This window comes from Rhipicephalus microplus, chromosome X (assembly GCF_043290135.1).
Source record: "Rhipicephalus microplus isolate Deutch F79 chromosome X, USDA_Rmic, whole genome shotgun sequence".
Lineage (NCBI taxonomy): Eukaryota > Metazoa > Arthropoda > Arachnida > Ixodida > Ixodidae > Rhipicephalus > Rhipicephalus microplus.
The window spans coordinates 195,708,679-195,727,924 of record NC_134710.1 but is presented as its reverse complement, the minus strand read 5'-3'; the positions used below and the strand labels follow the sequence as shown (position 1 = coordinate 195,727,924).

The window sequence follows — 19,246 nt, the reverse complement described above, 5'->3', positions numbered from 1 at the left end:
CCACTACACCGAAAATCTTCCTCTGGCCCCATCTAGTCTGACAAAACGAAAGCACTGCATCGAAAAGCAAGCTCCCCGTTTGCCCGAGGGTGGCATGCGAAAATATTTTACCTTGGGAGAGAATGGAGAGTTTTTGAATAGGGGCCCCAAAAAATAGTGTCAAGGCCACTGCGCATGCGCAAAAACCAAACACGTTTGGGTTTTGGGTTGGGGACGCTATTTCTTGAATTGAGCGGGAGCCCCAAAGCCTGCCCTAAAAGTTTTGGGTCAGACAAACAAGACGGCGCCCACTGAAGTGATGGCTCTCGGCCAAGACTAGAGTGACATGGAACAGGGGGAGTGTCCGAAGTGCCGCAGACCCTATTAGAAAACTCATTGCTCCTGCTTGACCCAAAGCAAGCAGCCCTGCCGCGGTGGTCTAGTGGCTAAGGTACTCGGCTGCTGACCCGCAGGTCACGGGATCGAATCCCGGCTGCAGTGGCTGCATTTCCAATGGAGGTGGAAATGTTGTGGGCCCGTGTACTCAGATTTGTGTGCACGTTAAAGAACCCCAGGTGGTCGAAATTTCCGGAGCCCTCCACTACAGCGTCTCTCATAATCATATAGTGGTTTTGGGACGTTAAACCCCACATATCAATCATCATCAGTCAACCCAAAGCAAGCACACGCAAAGGGCTTTGGGGCCCCAAACGTTTGGGGCTGCTATTAAAAAACTCTCTAATGTCTTTTCTAACTTGAAACCATGCACCCCCTTCAGTCTCGACCCAACTAGGCCTCCACCGCCTGCTCCTTGAACTTGTCTTTTCTTCTTGACTCCCCACCTAATTAGGCCTCCACCGCCCGCTCCTTGAACCTGTCTTTTCTTCTTGACTCCCCTTAGGTGAATAGCGGAAACCAAGTTTTCTGTCCTGTGAAAGGTTGGGGTGAAGGTCGTCACGTGAAAGGGAAAGCCCTATCCCTGGAATGTCCCTTGAGGGTGTGAGCATTTGTTTGCGGCCCCACTCTGGCTATACTTAATTCGAACAAGCAAGGGGTGATCGACAGACAAAAGAAAGCAGAAACGCCGACAAGAAATGTGGTTGGCTGGGCTTATTGGTATGAATCACAGAACTTGTATTGATGTCATTTTAGTCGGCCTCTTCAGGTACCAGCTAGCTGAGATGCTGCGTGAACTCTAGCTTGACCGTGCAGAGCAAGAAACGGTGATATCAGACTGGTTTCGGTGCCCCTTTTGATTCTTTGTGTTTCCCCATGATACGGCTGGCAAACAGAAAGAAGTGGGGATAGCACAAAAGGATGTGAGGGGTGAACGACTCTTTGTCATTCCTGGCACTGGCGCTCTCAAATGCGATAAAAGTCATGGTGCGCACCATCTTCATGTACTCAGTGCAGAGAACCTGTCTGTGACATCACGTTAAAGAACCCCAGATGGTCGAAATTTCCGGAGCCCTCCACTACGGCGTCTCTCATAATCATATGGTGGTTTTGGGACGTTAAACCCCAAATATCAATCAATCAATCAATCTGTCTGTGACATCACGTGCAAGTTATGTATAGCAATAAACGACATAAATGCAAGCCGAGGCAGGGGCATAGCCAAGGGGTGGCACACCGAGCATGTGCCTGCTTGGATAGTTCGCTTGTGTCAGGGTGTGTTACGAGATAGAGGGTGGTATGAAATAGAGAGACGGAAATCCACAGTTTGATATGATGACCGCTGCCTAGCTCAGACTACGACTGAATAGTGGCCATCAGTAAATGAGATAAGAGTTGAAGGACAGTGACAGAGGGGATCATTTACACATGTGCACAGAAGGATGTAATGTCTCATGGTTTCCCCGCAGGGGCACCTGTGCAAGCAGGCGTTTGGTGTGTAGCGACACCACGGACCCGAGCTAACGGGGGAGTTTTGACTCCCTCCCACGCCTAGCCGTGCGTGGCTTTGCCGTGTCCGGGGAAAAGGGGATCATGGGGGTTGAGCTGATGTTGGGTGATAGGACCTTTAAGGCCCCCTGGCAGAGGCAACACACCCCTTTGGCCCTGGCTTCACGTAGACGGCACCCCCGGATTCACCCGCCTGGGGGGAATCGGCAGTCGCCCTTTCCTGTCTCCCCCTCACATCTTCGTCTTTTCTCTTACTTTAAATCTGTCCTGTCCTCTACTCTCTTCCGTTGACTTCCGTGTTTCCTGGCGGCAAGGGTTAACCCTGTGTGGCTATCCCACCTTGGATACACCATATTCGGTTATAGTGGTGGTGTACAGCTGGCGTCTGCAAGTCCTGTGCTTACAGACCCTGCAGCATCCCCTTGTAGGACTCCATGGTGGGTGGCTGGCGCCGCTGCCGAAAATAAACTTTTTCTTTTGGCTTGTTCCTTCCCCCCACTCCCTGATCGCCCTCATTAAAGAGGGCGCACCGATGAAGTATTCCAGTTTTTTGGTCACCAGAGAGTATCCTTTCCCCGATTCCACGTTATCCACGCTGACACACCCGGCAAATCAGTGAGAACTATTTCACCTTTTCTTGTTTCGAAGTCTTTGACAGAAATCTTTGGCCCAGGATATAAAGCATCGAGAATGGCAAGTGGTGACCTCCTGTTGGAGTTCCGCGACCAGAAACAGTATGAAAAATTGTCTAATCTAGTGAAATTTGGAGATACCAAATTAATAGTAACCCCACACCAAACCATGAACACCACCCGTGGCCTTGTTTCAGATGATGACCTGTTAGGGCTGATGGAGGCTAAACTCCTGGAGAGTTTTAGCGAACAGAATGTCATCAACGTGAAACGAATTAGGATGAGGCGCGATGGCAAAGAAATCCAGACTAAGCACCTGATACTTACTTTCAATTCAAGTGTACTGCCCGACTCTGTTGAGGCTGGGTACATCAAGCTTCGAGTGAGGCCATATATACCGAACCCTCTCCGATGTTTCAAATGCCAGCGGTTCGGCCACAGTTCTCAGAACTGCCGAGGCCGCCTAACTTGTGCGAAATGCAGTGCTGACGAACACACATCTGATGCCTGTGAAAACTCTCCTCACTGTGCGAACTGTAACGGGGAGCATGCCGCATACTCACGGTCATGCCCAAGCTGGAAAAAAGAAAAGGAAATTGTCACGATTAAAGTAAAACAAAACATTTCATTTAGAGAGGCACGAAGGCAGGTGTCCTACCTGCCAGAAACCAGCTTTGCTGAAGTGGCGCGTCAGGGGGCAGCGCCACGACGGCCCCCGGCACCTGTTTGGCACACGCGTAGTGAGCCAGCGGTGACGCCATCTGCCCCCTCGGCGGTTGCAGCCAGTGCTGCTCCGCCATCGAAGAAGGACCCACCAACTTCCGGGCTGGGGGCCGCGAAAGCCTTGTCTTTAGAGGCGAGGCCCTCAAAACAACTGCAGCGCTCGCAAGAGCGCTTGTCCAGTGCCTCGCTAGAGGCAATGGACACAACTCCGAGCATGAGGGCGCAGCAAGCGCCTAAGGATTGGCGCGACTCCGCCGACCGATCCAAAAATAAAAATCTCGTGTCACGGCCCCTGGAAAGGGTCCGTGAGCTAATTTTCCATCCTTGAGCACACAGCACAAAACACATCTAAAATGGACACGCAGATTTTACTGTGGAATGTGAGAGGACTTCTCCATAACCTCGATGATATTAGAGAACTCCTTAATAAACATACTCCAAAGGTGCTGTGTGTTCAGGAAACACATCTTAAGTCCACACAAACAAACTTTCTAAAGCAATATGCCATCTTCCGCAAAGATCGTGACGACGCTGCCGCCTCGTCGGGCGGTGTCGCTATAATAATTGATAAAGGTGTTGCCTGTAAGCAATTAAACCTCCGAACTTCTCTGGAGGCAGTTGCTGTCCGAGCAGTGCTGTTCGGGAAGCTACTAACAGTTACTTCTATTTACATTCCTCCGTGCTATCAACTTTCGAAGACAGAATTTCAAAGCTTCATTGATGAACTTCCTCCGCCATATATAGTCGTTGGTGATCTAAATGCACATAATCCTCTATGTGGCGACTCCTGTTTGGATGCACGAGGACGCCTAATAGAACACTTTCTGTTTTCGTCAGGTGCATGTTTACTTAACAAAAAAGAATCAACATATTATAGCACTACGTACAACACATACTCTTCTATAGACCTGAGTATTGTCTCGAGTACACTAATTCCTTATCTGGAGTGGTCTGTTCTCAAGAACCCCTTCGGGAGTGACCACTTCCCGATAATGTTGAAGCTAACTAAAGAAGATACATGCTCGCCTGACTTTCCTCGTTGGAACACCAAGTCAGCCTACTGGGAACTGTTCCGAGAAAACACATTTTTAGATGAAGAGGACATTGCTGATTTTAATATAGACGATGCTGTGGCATACCTAACAGATTTTATTATTGACGCTGCAGCGAAATGTATTAAGCAAACTAACAGAATGACTAATAAGCGTCGCATCCCATGGTGGAATGACGATTGTCGGAAAGCGCGAAATAGTCAAAATAAAGCTTGGAGATTACTCCGAAATCACCCAACGGCTGAAAACCTCGTCAATTTCAAACAGGTGAAGTCACAAGCTTGAAGAACGCGTCGTCTTGCAAAGAAAGAAAGTTGGAATAGGTACATCTCTGGTATCAATTCTTACACCGACGAAACAAAGGTTTGGAATAGGGTAAACAAGTTAATGGGTCGGGAGTCGCACCCCCTGCCCTTGGTAAATAGCCGAGGTGAGAGCCTAGAGGAGCAGGCGAACTGCCTAGGCGAACACTTTGAATACGTCTCAAGTGCATCAAACTATACAGAAACGTTCTTAAAATTCAAAGAACGCGAAGAACGGCAGCCCCTTAAATGTAAACGTCCATCCAGTGAGACTTACAACTGCCCATTTACATTAGCTGAACTTAAGGCGTCTCTTGCGTGCTGCAACAACTCGGCGCCAGGTGTCGATCGTATAACATACGAAATGGTCAAGTACCTTCACCCCGAAGCACTAAAAACACTCCTAACTCTCTTCAATATCGTGTGGGCAGCTGGGTATATTCCATTGTCATGGAAAGAAGCTATAGTTATCCCAGTACTTAAACAAGGCAAAGATCCGTCCTTGGCCGCCAGCTACAGGCCAATAGCGCTAACAAGCTGTCTATGCAAACTATATGAGAAAATGATAAACTGGCGCTTAATCTACTTTTTAGAAAGTAACAGTATACTAGACCCCCTTCAGTGTGGTTTTAGAGAGGGGAGGTCGACAACAGACCACCTTGTTCGCATAGAGACATACATCAGAGATGCATTTATTCATAGGCAGTTCGTACTTTCGGTATTCCTAGACTTAGAGAAGGCGTACGACACTACATGGCGATTCGGGATTCTCTGCGATCTTGGCACCATGGGCATCTGTGGGAGCATGCTAAACACAATTAAAAGTTATCTGTCTAGCTGAACCTTTCGCGTAAAAGTGGGAAATGCTCTCTCTAGAACTTTTACCCAAGAGACTGGTGTTACGCAAGGTGGCGTGCTTAGTTGCACACTCTTTCTTGTAGAAATGAACTCCCTGCAGTTAGTCATTTCAAGCGCGATGTTTTATTCCGTGTATGTTGCTGATGTGCAGATGAGTTTCAAATCATGCATTATGTCTATCTGCGAACGACAAGTGCAGCTTGGAATGAATAAATTCTCTAAATGGGCGGATGAAAGTGGTTTTAAAATAAACACGAAGAAAAGTACTTGCATACTTTTTTCCAACAAACGAGGGGTAATGCCACTACCAAATGTTGCGATCAAGGGAGACCAACTCTCTGTGAACAGCGAGCATAAATTCCTAGAAACCACTTTAGATTCTAAGCTGACGTTTATTCCCCATATTAAATATGTCAAAATGAAATGTTTGAAAGCGATGAACGTCCTAAAACTCCTGTCACGTACAACATGGGGTAGTGATCGAAAGTGCCTCTTGAAGTTATACAAAAGCCTTGTCGGGTCGCGCCTTAATTATGCCTCTATAATTTATCATTCCGCAATGCTAAGTGCATTAAAAATCCTAGACCCCGTTCACCATCTGGGTATCTGACTTGCAACCGGTGCTTTCAGGACAAGTCCGATCCAGAGCCTCTATGTAGAGTCGAATCAGTGGTCACTTCACCTGCAGCGATCCTATAGCAGTTTCACATATTTTATAAAGGTGCGCGCAAACATCAAGCATCAATCTTATTCAACTATAAACGATATGACCGCTGCCACCCTCTTCCATAACCGACCCACAGTGAGAAAGCCGTTCTCTTTGCGTGTGAGAAACTTAAGTGAGGAAATGGGTGTTCCGCTGCTAGAACTTTGTCCTACGCCCACAGCGATACTTTTACCGCCGTGGCAGTGGAAGCTTATACACTGTGACACCTCATTTGTCGAGATCACTAAACACGCACCAGAAGCACATATTAAAATGCATTTCCGAGAACTCCAGTCCAACTACTCATGCGTAGAGTTTTATACCGACGCTTCTAAGTCGCATGCAGGGGTGGCTTATGCAACCGTCGGACCATCCTTCTCGGAATCCGGTGTGCTGCACCCGGAAACAAGTATATTTACGGCTGAAGGCTATGCACTATTTTCGGCTGTGAAGCATATACGGAAATCAAACATACAAAAATCAATTATATTTACAGGCTCATTAAGCATCGTAAATGCATTAAGATCACTTTTTAGATTAAGAAATCCGGTAATAATTGAGTTGTATTCCATCCTATGTACTGCGTACATGTCCAACCAGCATGTTACTATTTGCTGGGTTCCTGGCGATAGAAGCATCGAGGGCAACGTGTTAGCTGACCAAATGGCCACGTCAATTATATTGCGCGCTATTAACCCCACCTCTACTGTCCCTGCAACAGATCTAAAACCCTTCCTACATAAGAAACTGCGAAACCACTGGCAACGCTTGTGGAACACAGAAATAAATAATAAGCTTCACTTGATTAAGCCGCAGTTGGGTTACTGGCCCTCCGCTACAAGAACACGGCGAACTGATGTCCTATTCTGTCGCCTCAGAATAGGACACACTTATGGTACCCATAGCTTCCTGCTGACTGGCGATGAACCTCCTACTTGTGGTAGATGTGGTGAGAGGCTAACCGTCCTCCACGTCCTCCTGGAGTGTCCTGAAGCTGAAAGTGAGAGAAAGAAATATTTTGCTTTAGCATACCGCTATAATCTTCTTTTACATCCGATTATGTTTCTCGGCCAAGAGCCGCTTTTTGATGCAAAATCAGCTTTAAGCTTTTTAAAGGATGTAGTATTGAATGTTTTTAGTTCAACATTGAATGTTTTTAGCCCAACAGGTTCATAGCGCATCCTCTGTTGAGAGGATGCCGCTGTGATAGCAGCTTTCAATGAGCCCAGGCCTCCATGCTCTTGTTTTAAGGGTTCTGTCGAGGCACTGCTGCTCCATGCCAAGTTTTTATTTCACATACATATCACTTTTAAACCATTTTATGTCTCCATAGCACACATCATTTGTCATTGCCATAATTTTACTATATATATATTTTTACGCACCTACAGCGACTGTTTTTTAGGCCCATTTTCAGCCACGTCACATCTGTTTTATCTACACTGCACATCGCACAATTCATTATCATCGCTCTGGCACTCTTTGGCCACATCTGGCCCTTGCGCCAATAAACTCCACTAATCATCATCAATGTCTCATGGTTCGCTTGTGATGTAAGATCCGTGATGGAGTTCGTCACTGAACCTTGCATTTCAGCACTATTTGTGACGGTAGCTGGCCAGGCAGCCTACGTGAGTGGTTGTGAAAAGCAATGTTCAGCAGAAGACAAGGGAGCGACGGTTTCTAGAGAAGCAGAGAGAGAGATACAGGTTTGTCGTTGAAAGAAAGGAAAAAAAGCCCCTGCTCAGCGCTTCATTTCACCGGATCGCTGCTTTTTTCGCGCCCCCTCCACAACCAGTTTGGCACGTCCGCGCAGGTTTGTGTGACACAAGAGGTATAAGCCCCCCCCCCCCCCCCCCCGCTGTTGCCTTTTCATCCCCTTTCCCGTGTGTGTTCCGGTAAAGGTGTATTCTTCGGGAGACAGTTATTGTTGGTAGAAACTACACACAAATAGATAAAAAGAAAAGGTGATTTCACTATGATGAGCACTGTCTGGCTCAATATTATCACAACTGAAAGATGGCCATCATTGAATGAGCAGAAGTAAGCTACAGTGGGGGATTATTTACACATGTACCGCGAAGGATATCTCATAGTTCGATTGTGATGGGACTTCCGTGAGATAGTTTGTCAGCCAGCCGCGCATTCTGGCACTCACTGTCATGAAGGGCAGCTGGCCTTCCCGAGGGCGCACTGAAAACGTGCCTAACATATGAGGATGGAATGAGGAGGTTTGTATCATTTGAGGACTACCTCAGGTTGTTGAGTTTTGTCTGGGAACAGTCAGTGCTGTCGTCAATATAAACAAACAAAAGCAAGGTCAAAGAAGTCATCCCAGCGTGCAAATCTTGCCAACTCGTTCCTTCCCAGGCCACCTTTTGTTCGTACCTAAATCGCATATTGACGAATGCTGAGCGGTGCCGCTAGGGACTTTGTCGCTGTTCACGGACTACCAAATGAGCAGTGTTACATGAAATGTTGAGGCTATATCAAGTCTTGTGCGTTTTTTCTGTATGCAATTGCACTCCACATCAATGGTCAGACACAGTAAACGTTTAGAATATATTTCATTTCACTTTTAGTGTACCTAAATTCTCATTCTCCCAATAGAGGCTCATCGCTAGCGTGTCTAACACTGACGTAGCTCTGTAGAAAGGGCAGTGAAAGTTGTAGCGACGTCACGCCAGATCTTTAGTGAGCATAAGCGTGTGCTGAGTTTCGCTTCAGGGGGATGGAAGTTAGTCGCAGCGCCCCCCTGTCTATCATATCATTGTATTGAGCTGGCTCTGCACAACCCCCTGAGTCGCAGCCACACATTATGTCAATGTGTGGGACTGACTGTGCAGCCCTACTTATAGGTGACAGGGCCAGTGGCTGCCCCCCCTCTGTGCACACGCTTGTGGTAATGAGGTGCGTGACCTCCGGCGCATACGTACCGGCAAAGCGTCGCGGCTGCTGCTGCTCGCCATGGCAACTGTTGACGCGTTTGTTTTTCAGGTGGTTCTGGGCACGTGTGTGCGAGAGCAGATGATACTCAGCACGAGGTGTGCCACAGCCTTGTGTGGTCATATGACCAAGCCACTTACATTGATACATCACTTCACAACTCGGCACCCGGAAACCAAAAACTGTCCACATAAGTAAGGTGATATTATATTATTTAGTGAGAATAAACTGATCTTGGGGCATGTAGTATTATGCTTCTTGGAGCTTTAAGAAGCACTTGAAGCAATGAATGCGCAAGTCACAAATGTAGTGGCACCACCCCTTTAAGTCTAAGGTGCAAAACGAAACTGGTTTTTAAGTCTAGTCACATTAGTCTTCAGCACTTGCTGAACCCTGAAACGTCCTTCTTAGGTGCATTCTTGGGACCCCTGTTACGGTCAATCCAAGGAAGGGCAATTGTAGGGGAGGATGGGGTTCAGCGGTTCACACCCCATCTAAGACCCCTAGAAAAAAAACACACACACGCCGGCACCCCTTTCACCTAACCAGTCGTCGGCCATCTGGCGTATGCATGTTTAAGGAAAGCCATAGTTATTGGCCAATCGTATGAGTTGCACGAGGACTTATGTCCAGCAATCGCTTTTTGATAGCATATTGTTACATCTTCAGTGGCTTCGTAGCCAGCTAGCCAACACACACATGTTTATTGCAGCTTGCAATACGCGGAATGATCCAACCACCCACATGCGGTGGGCTTATAAGCTAACAAAGAACATAACAATGACATCAGAGATCCAAACAATTCTATGAGCATCTTATTTTAAGTACAACACGCTCTTTATCTTAGGTGGTATTACACAACACTCCTTCCCACCCAAGTGTTTTTAGTAACGATCAGGCCGGGGGCCGGTCTTTGCCGGGTGCTGCGTCGAAGTTCCGGAAGTTCCTGTGGGGAAGGTTGAGGCTCGCCCCCGCTGCAGTTCCCACCTGCAGTCCCCACCTGCAGATGAAGGGCCCGGTAGGGTGACCGGTTCTTGGTTGGTATCGTCTGCCTGCTCCTCGACTTGCTCGGGGTCAGACGTATCTCGTGCGCCCTCAATGGGTACAGGCGAACCTACAGACCTGCGAAACACAATGTCTTGGGTGCATGCGGGAAGTTCGTAGTTTTGCCGCAGCACCTGATCCGAAGGCAGGGAACACTCCAGGAATGTTTGTGGTCTCATATGATCAACATGCACGTACCTATCCTCGTTCCCTATCCCTATGACATAAGTGCTTAAGGGGGCAGACTGGTCTTAGACATATTTTGTTTATTTCTTCAGTGATCTTGATCAAACTGCACTGGGTTATGCAGTTTTTTCTGTTGATTTCAAATATTTAATTAGTTTTCTTGTAACTCACCTTGTTCCTGAGGTAACTTAAGTTCATCCCCTATTGTTTAAGGCCGCCATAGAAAAAAAAGTGCTTAGTTTGAAGTGATATTTGGGATATGCCAACATAGACTAATGATTATAGAGTGAAAGTATGGAATAGTTTTTGTTTTTAGGCCTTTATTGGTTATTTTACAGCAAAATGAACTATCCATTTTCGAAAGCAGTTGGAATTGTGTAACAATTTTGGTTAGTAATTAATTAAAAAGGCATGCGCTCTAAATTCTGCTCCTATACTTGCATTCTACACACATACAGGTTTCCTCTGCAAAAAGAATTATTGTTGCAGAGATATTGAGACCTCAAAATTGAATAGTCACAAATTTACTTTTTTGAGAAAAATGAAAAAAACTGAAACCACACAGTTTCTTCAAAAAGCAACAATCATGGTGTGCATGTTCTGCAATTCTCATAAAGGCGCTCATAATTTGGTAGTAGAGCTTTAGACACAGGTGCTTGCAAATTATAAACAAGCCTCAAAGTCGGTTCCCCATTTTTTGGCAGGTTCTGCATGTTAACAGCACCAAGAATCTGGACAGTTACAATGACATTACAAAAAAATACTACTTCCTGGTGTGTGAAAATTTGCAGAGAGATAGAAAAATACTTGCGGAAACCAAATATGTCAATTTTAAAAATGAATTTTTTGTCACTTTTTGGTCCCAAAGACCAGTCTGCCCCCTTAAAGTCACGTGTTTGTTCACCTTACCACTCAACCACTCTCCTTCCCTGGGACGCAGTCCTTGTAGGAGGACGTCTTCCCCTTCCTCAAAGTCTCTCCAAGCTCCCCGTCGCCAATTCGCTGACTGCCTTGTTCACTCTAGCTTTTCTTTCATTCTTTGCTCGATATCTGGATGGAGAAGGCTCAGCATGGTTCTAGGTTTCCACGATAATAACAGCTGGGCCGGCATCTCTTCAGTTACACCTGTTGGCGTGTTCCTAAAATTGAATAGGAATTGGTCGATCCGTTGCTGGAGAGGCTTCAGCTGCCCATTCCTCTGCTCGTCCATGACCTGCTTAAGATTTCTTTTAACGTCTGTACACCACGCTCCGCGCTGCCTATCGATGCCGGGTGATAAGGCGGCGATTTAGTGTGCCAGATGCCTTTACGTCTCATGAACGTCTCGAAAAGTTCCGAGGTAAATTGCGGCCCATTGTCGGTTACCACTTCTTCCGGTAATCCGTATGCGACAAATACGGTGTGCAATTTCTCTATTGTCTTTTCGCTATTAGTTGACCTCATCAAGAACACCTCAACCCACTTGGAGTAGGAATCAACAAGTACTAGAAACCGATGCTGGTCTCGAGCAAAATCTAAGTGCACACGCTCCCATCGGGGCCCCCGCCACTCCCCATGACATCACCGGAATTTTGGTGCATCAACTGGCATGTTACAGATTCTTTAACTTTTTGCTCCACATCCTGCATAAAGTGAGGCCACCATACGTGGCTTCTAGACAGCATTTTCATACGTGCCATTCCAGGATGGCCCTCATGTAGGTGATAGCACTTCTTCGTAGAGAGACAATGGTACTATCACCCAGTTTCCCCACGTCACACATTATCTGTCAACCAAAAGCTCGTTGCGTCGCACAAAATAGGGTGCCAGTGTATCGTCAGACATCTTTGAAGGCCAACCGCGGTGCATGTAAAACAATGCTTTTGACAACAGGCTGTCTTTTCTCGTTTCTCCTCTGATGTGTTCTGCGAAGAGTGGGAGCTCGTCTAGTATCGAAAAGTCGGTGTACTTTGCCACGCCATCACAGTTCTGAAGCGGCAGGAGCAATAGTGCATCTGCATTGCCTATATTGGGTGCTTTGCGATAAACCCATTTGTACTCATAAGCAGCAATCTGCAGAGCCCATCACTGCACGCGTGCTGCTGACATCGCAGTAATCGGCCTATCCTGCCCCAATAATCCCGCCAAGGGCTGATGGTCTGAGTATATTACAAATTTTTGCCCAAAAAGGTAATTGTGAAACTTCTTTAACCCGTACACGACCGCCAGTGCTTCTTTTTTGATATGGGCATACGCCTGCTCTGTTTTAGTGAGCATTCTAAAGGCAAAAGCGATTGGCCTTTCTTCTGATCCTACCTTGTGAAAAAGGACTGCGCCTAAACCATACGCCAATGCGTCACAAATGAGGCCTAGGTCTGTTGAAGGGTCATAGTAGGTGAGTACGGCCGTGTTCAGCAGCCAGATTTCGGATTCTTTAAAAGCTTTTTTGGCCACCTCCATCCATTCCCGCTTAGTATTCTCAGCTAGTAAGTCATGCAATGGCTTAAGTTGTGCTGACATGTTCGGTACAAACTTCCCGTATAAATTTAACAAGCCTAGGTAAGCCCTCAGCTCATTTTTGTTCTTTGGAGTTGGTGCTTCTTTGATAGCCTGCACCTTGTCCACTGAAGGGCGGATACCACTTTCCTTAATCATGTGACCCAAATAAGTCACAGACTTCTAAAAAAACTAGCATTTTTCTTTCCCCAATTTCACCCCTCGTTCCTTAAACCTTGTCAGCACAGCTTCCACTCTATCAAAACACTCTTCCATCGTATCCCTCACTATTAACACATCATCAAGAACATGACACTCTGTCCAACCCCTTCACCATATGATCCATTACCGCTTGGAAAATGGATGGAGCACTTGTTATACCGTACGGCATACGTGTGTATTGAAAAAGGCCTAGGTGGGTGTTGACAGTGACGAATGGTTGCGACTCGGGGTGTAGCTGTTACTGTTGGCACGCTGTTGACAAGTCAAGGACAGTAAATCACTTACACCCATGCAACGCTACAAACGTATCTTCCATTGTTGGTAGAGGGTAATAATCAGTTCTAGGCAACGGTCTAGGGTCACTTTGTAGTCTCCGCATATTCGCACAAACAACTACTAGAGGCGCTGCCCATTCACTGTGTTGTACTGGAACCAGTACTCCAGATTCTACTAGTGAATGCAACTCCGACGCTACTGCTTCCAAGAGTGCGAATGGCATAGGCCGATGCTTGCAGAAAACAGGCGTACAGCTGTCTTTTAGCACCAGTTTGACCGACGTTTCAGCTATCAGTCCTAGTCATTGAATAAACACTTCCAAAAATTTTTCAATGAGTACGGCTGATCTATCAAGTGTGTTTGCTTTGTCAAAACTGATGTTACACACGCTTGTTCAATTCAACTTCGAAGCCTCTAGCCAGTTGCGGCCCAATAACAAAGTGTCACAATTTTTTTCCGTTCGGACTATAATCAATGGCAAGGTCTCGGTTTGCCCGTCGTGCTTTACACGCACCGTCAACTTTCCGGCAATAGCTAGTGTGGAACCGCCATACATTTTTAACCGTAACGTACATCTTTCTAGGTAGGGGTACATCCGGCCTACTGTCTGTACATTTTTTTCTGGCACAATAGACACAGATGCTCTGGTATCAACCTGCATCGTGACCTTCCTGCCTGCGATTTTAACTTTCACAGCGTAGCCACCGTGACTACTCCGACATGAAAAAATATGACTTAGCAAGACCTCATTCTCACCACTTTTATCGTCCCAGTCACCGGAGTCTTCTAAGCCAGTGCTATTTGTGAGAGAATGCACCGAACTTCGCATTGTTCTGCAGACCCTTGCCAGATGTCCCATCTTTTTGCAGGCACGACATCGATATTTGCGAAAAGGTCAGGTGGTGGCATCATGCACTGCTCCGCGCTGCGAACAGTCTGTCGACTCGGCATGTCGCTCCGCGCTACCGCTCACGCCCCTTTTCGTACCTGTGGTCTGTTGGAGTTGTGGCCGCACCAGGTTCACGTCACTGAGTTCTTTGGGGTGAATTTTTCTGGTTTATGTGCGAGCGAGTTTCCCACTTTCAACAGCTCATAGGCCGCTTGGAATGTCAGGGTACTCTTCTTAAGCAGCTCTGCTTGTGCCGTTTCATGTCTCGGTCCGGCCACAAACCAATCCCGCAGGGCGCATCCAAAAATTGCCCGAACTCGCAGGATTCAGCCAGTCTTTTTAATTCTAATGCGAATGCGGCAGCTGACTCATTTTCTAGCTGCGACAACGGTTGAACCGGAATCTTTCCGCTATCACCAAAGGCTTTGGGGAATAGTGCCCTTTCAGTATTTGGAGCAGTTCGTCGTACGTTTCCTCTTCCGGCTTGGTCGGGGCCAATAAATTCTTCAACGTGTGGTAGGCCTGTTTTCCAGTGGTGGTGATAAAGACTGACACCTTCAAGTCGTCACTGACCTGGGTCGCCCAGACGTAATGTTCAAAGCGTTCCATATATGAGTCGAAGTCTTCGTCTCCCTCTTCCGTGAATGGCTCAAACCGGCCAAAGGAAGCTATGTGGAAGTAATCCACCAAGACGCTTTCCTCTTCTTGAATACGAATGCCGTGCCGTCACTTGAGCTACAGCAGAAGGCCGGCTAACGTGCCCGAGTGATCCCATTTTCGTCGCCACTGTTGTATCTTCAGTGACTCGGTAGCCAGCTAGGCAACACACACATGTTTATTGCAACTTGCAATACACGAAATGATCCAACTGCCCACATGCGGTGGGCTTATAAGCTAACAAAGAACATAATAGTGACATCAGGGAGCCAGACACTTCTATGAGCATCTTATCTTAAGTACGACATGCGCTCTATCTTAGGTGGTAGTACACAACACATATTAAGGTGAAAAGTTCAAGAACGTGGGGTGTTACTAAAGCCAATGTTTCGACAAGTGTGCTTGGCTTCTCCAAAATGCCTTGAAGGAGAGCATCCCTCCACTTTATACTTAGATTGATCACTGACTCCAGCTTGGTACCAGTTCATTTTGCACCTCTTTTATTTTTTACAAAAGGTATCATTAAATTTGGGAAAACTTAAAGTGCTCAACCCAAAGTGCTCATCCCAAAGCAGTGAAAGAAGAATGCTGTTTGGTGCTCATGCTTCTAAAGGAGTACGATAAAGAATCACCCATAGTAATTTGTGCTGATTATTGAATTCAATATTCACGCAGGCTTTGTCAAACAGTATGTTCTCACTTGTAGCAGGTTTTCTTCATTTTCTTATTCAATTATTATACTGCTGAATTTCTGGCTAGAATTTTTTTTGAAGGACCTTATGATGCCTATTATTTGTAGAAACCATACGTGCACACTTTCTTTTTTGCCACTAATTGTTCACTTCAACACATATCTTGTGCAGTGCAGTGAAACGACAGTGTGACACTCTTGCATTCTAAGAGCTTGATTAATGGCTGCTCTCTAGGTGTTGGCCTTTGTGTTTACATTGTAGGAATACGTTCAATATGTACACAAATAAAAATATTCACCAAAAGTTTGCACGTATTCTGCTTCTAATGATACTTAACTCTGTTTTGCGTGCTCTGAACCTGCTCCTAAACATAGTTCCTCTAGGTCTGAATCTTCTCCAAAACTGACTACACTGAAACCTCATTTTTGCTCAGATTTGGGTGCACATTTAAGAATCCCAGATGGTCTGAATTTCCGGAATCCTCCACTAAGGCGTCTCTCATAATCATATGGTGGTTTTGGGACGTTAAAGCCCACATATCTACCTGAAACCTCACTATAACAAAGTTGCATCTTAAACGAAAATAAGTTCATTATATTCAAAAATTTATCAATGTATACTCCTAACACTATATCTATTGCAAGACTACTTTTCAATTAATTCTTTATAACTGATATTTCATTATGCCCGAGTTTGTTATATCGAGCATTGAATGTATTTCCTGCTCCAAAAATTGCTTAGAATCCTAAACTGGCTCTACCAACATTGCTAATATTGATTCATGACTAGATAGTGATATTTGAGTGCACTATCATTTAATTCGCCTTGGTTTCATTGGGAAACTTATTCTGGGAACTTTTATTTGATATTCAAATCGTGGCATCTTCTGCAGGTGGATTAGAGCAAGGAGCAGTGCATCTTCGATTATTTTTAGCTTCACACATACGCAGGTTCTTTAGTGTGCACATTCCTCGTGTTCTTCAGTTCTAACGAGAAGAAATGACACCTAGTCGCACCAAAATTCTGAGATTTCAGTTTTATTCAATGGTCACAATAACTCAAATTAATTACACTTTGTACAATGGTAATAAGCTCCAAAAGTGTGGAAAGTGGGGCACTAGTTGTTAGAATTGTGCAGACACTGCTTGTGCTTTATTTTGCACTATATGCTCTGATAAATTAACAAAATGTATGCAGATATGGGCATGTGAATTATAGCCCAATAGATAACTTAGCGATCTTAGCACCAATAACATGTTTACTTCTTGAGCTTGCAGTGTTCAAGAAGGAAACCAGGCCACAGGAATACTAATGCATGAAATTTCTGGGAGCACAGTATTCCAAACCATTGTCCTTGTTTTTTATCCAGAAGACATGGGTCACCAGGCATACATTTGTTGCTACTGCATCCTAGCAGCGCACATTGCTTCTGGAGGTACTGAGGCGAGCACTCGGCAGTAAATATTATCCGCGACATCCCACTGCCCTTAGACACTGTACGCAAGACGTTCACCAACGATGAAATGCACCTCACAACTTCACACACAGCCGATAACACAAGCAAGTGCGGAACACTAACCCCTGTATTCAGAGACGCTGCTTGACTGGAAAGTGACTTGCCACCAACTTCAATGCAGCACAAATACGTTTTAAAAGTGCTGTCTTTAGGTGAGGCCAAGGCAGCACAGACGTGTTTCAAATGCGCTGCATTGAAGGTGGTTTCAAGTCAAGTTCTAGTCAAGGAGCGTTTCTGAATACGGGGTGTGTCTTTGCAGGTGAATTTTACAAGCACGCCTTTCCATGCAGCATTAGTGCTGCGCTGAGTAACAATAGCTTGCACCGAAGGTGCAAGGAGAAAGATTTTGGTAATAATAAAACACTGTCATGAATTCTTTGCTCATTGCACAAAAAAAGAAGGTGCAAGGAGAAAGATTTTGGTAATAATAAAACACTGTCATGAATTCTTTGCTCATTGCACCTACATAATATTGTTGGAGAAATAAACTTCATTTGTGAAACATAACTGTTGCTTTGCTTTTGAATAAGGCTAGGTTTTTCACTATTATAGTTTGTTCCCTTCAAACATAGTCACGCTTCAACCGCAGTGCCCATAACTCCCTATGATGATGTCGCTGGCAATAGCTTCTGAGCCGCTTTTCGCCCAAAGTTTTGCGACCTATTTAGATAGGCCTTGGCATATGTACCGCGAATTTCTGAGTAGTCCCCAACATCATGCACTGTAATTGAGCACTCCATGCAGTGCAACTTGTGGTCATTAATGGCGCCATATGAAACTAGCTTCAAAAATATGTTACTGTCTTAAACAAAAGTTAATGATTAAGCTTTCTGGAACAATTTCCCGGCGTTATGTTTTTAGGTCCACCACCTTTGTGTGAAATCGGAAGATGTAAAATGTGATACAAATGCAACTTTGGGGTACTTTTGCTTCCTTATATTTTATGGTAGCATGTAACAACCACCATTTCTTTTTAACAGCAGTAGTTAACAAATATAAATAAACCTAAGGATTTTAATAAATATATCATAAAGCTGGTGAAGTTAGAAATTTCTGATCATTTATTGACATGACATTGATTAAACTGGGTAAAACCAAATGAACTCTTTTCAGTTCTCAAGTACAGTCAGTATTTGGGCATGGTTTCATGATCCTTCTGGGAAATTTTTTCTTGTAGCAGTTTTGTATGCAGTTTGTGAAGGTTTCCTGAGAAATATGCATTCACTTAAGGTATAAAAGCATTTTATATGGGACATGTTCTGACTGCAGACACGAGAAGATTCAGTGACAGCCCAGTGGCGTGCCGTGTTTGTTGCAATCACGGACAGGGACCTCCTGTTTTACGACCTGGTTCCCTGGACCAAGGAGGCCTGGGCTGTGCCTGTGCACAGTGTGCCTTTGCTCCACACCAGGTATTCAATTATAATGGCAGCCACCCTTCAGACTAGTGGGGCCACATGCATTTAAGGTATTGTTTCGCTTGCACTTGTGACATCACTGTGTCTTGCACTTGCGTTGTCACATCGAAGAGAGCTGCTGTGCTTTGCAACTGAGTTGCCCTGAATTCTTTCTGAGAGATGTCCCATAAACTTAATTCGTTGTGGAGGCTTACTAGGCTCAGGCCCCTCTGAGAACAAATTTGATGCTTTTCTTTGTTTCTTGAGATAGTCTGTAATGCTTACTTTTTAGGTTTTTCATCTTTAAATGCGACTCGAATTGCATGTGCTAAAAAGTGCTGGCTCATTGAAATGCTTATGCATCATGATCTGATAGAAAACAAGCAGGAACAGATGGCCTCACAGCAGCGAGTCAACAAAACGCTCTTTGATGGATGCGTCAGCATCGAGTTTTCATGTCACGTCCATCAAAGAGCATGAAGCTGTTTACTATGCAGCAATGAAGGAATGCAGCAGTGTATCAGTCAAAGAACGCTTGGAAAGGTTAGAGTAGCAGTGAACGAGGGTGCATCTGTTTCATGCTTGGAGTGTTTTATGGGCTTTTGTTTTAATTATGCTTGATTCCAAGGTTTTCGTGGTGGCTTACAAAATATAGGTAGTGTTACACCAACTGAAGCAACAATTAAAAAGTTGGCTAATGTTATTTAATAAAACAATATTTAGCAATAAAAAAAGAGAGGTTGTAGGTACACATGATGACCACTAATATATGGCAGGCACAATTTCACG

At 45.3% G+C, this 19,246-nt stretch overlaps 1 protein-coding gene across 1 annotated transcript in view; it reads left to right on the top strand.

The window, feature by feature from the left end:
* Syn1 (Syntrophin-like 1) overlaps window positions 1-19,246 on the top strand; it is a 182,352-nt gene that overhangs the window by 122,423 nt on the left and 40,683 nt on the right. The window contains exon 3 of the mRNA XM_037428838.2: window positions 18,330-18,472. Within this exon, the coding sequence (XP_037284735.1) occupies window positions 18,330-18,472 (143 nt within the window). The remainder of the gene's footprint in view (window positions 1-18,329; window positions 18,473-19,246) is intronic.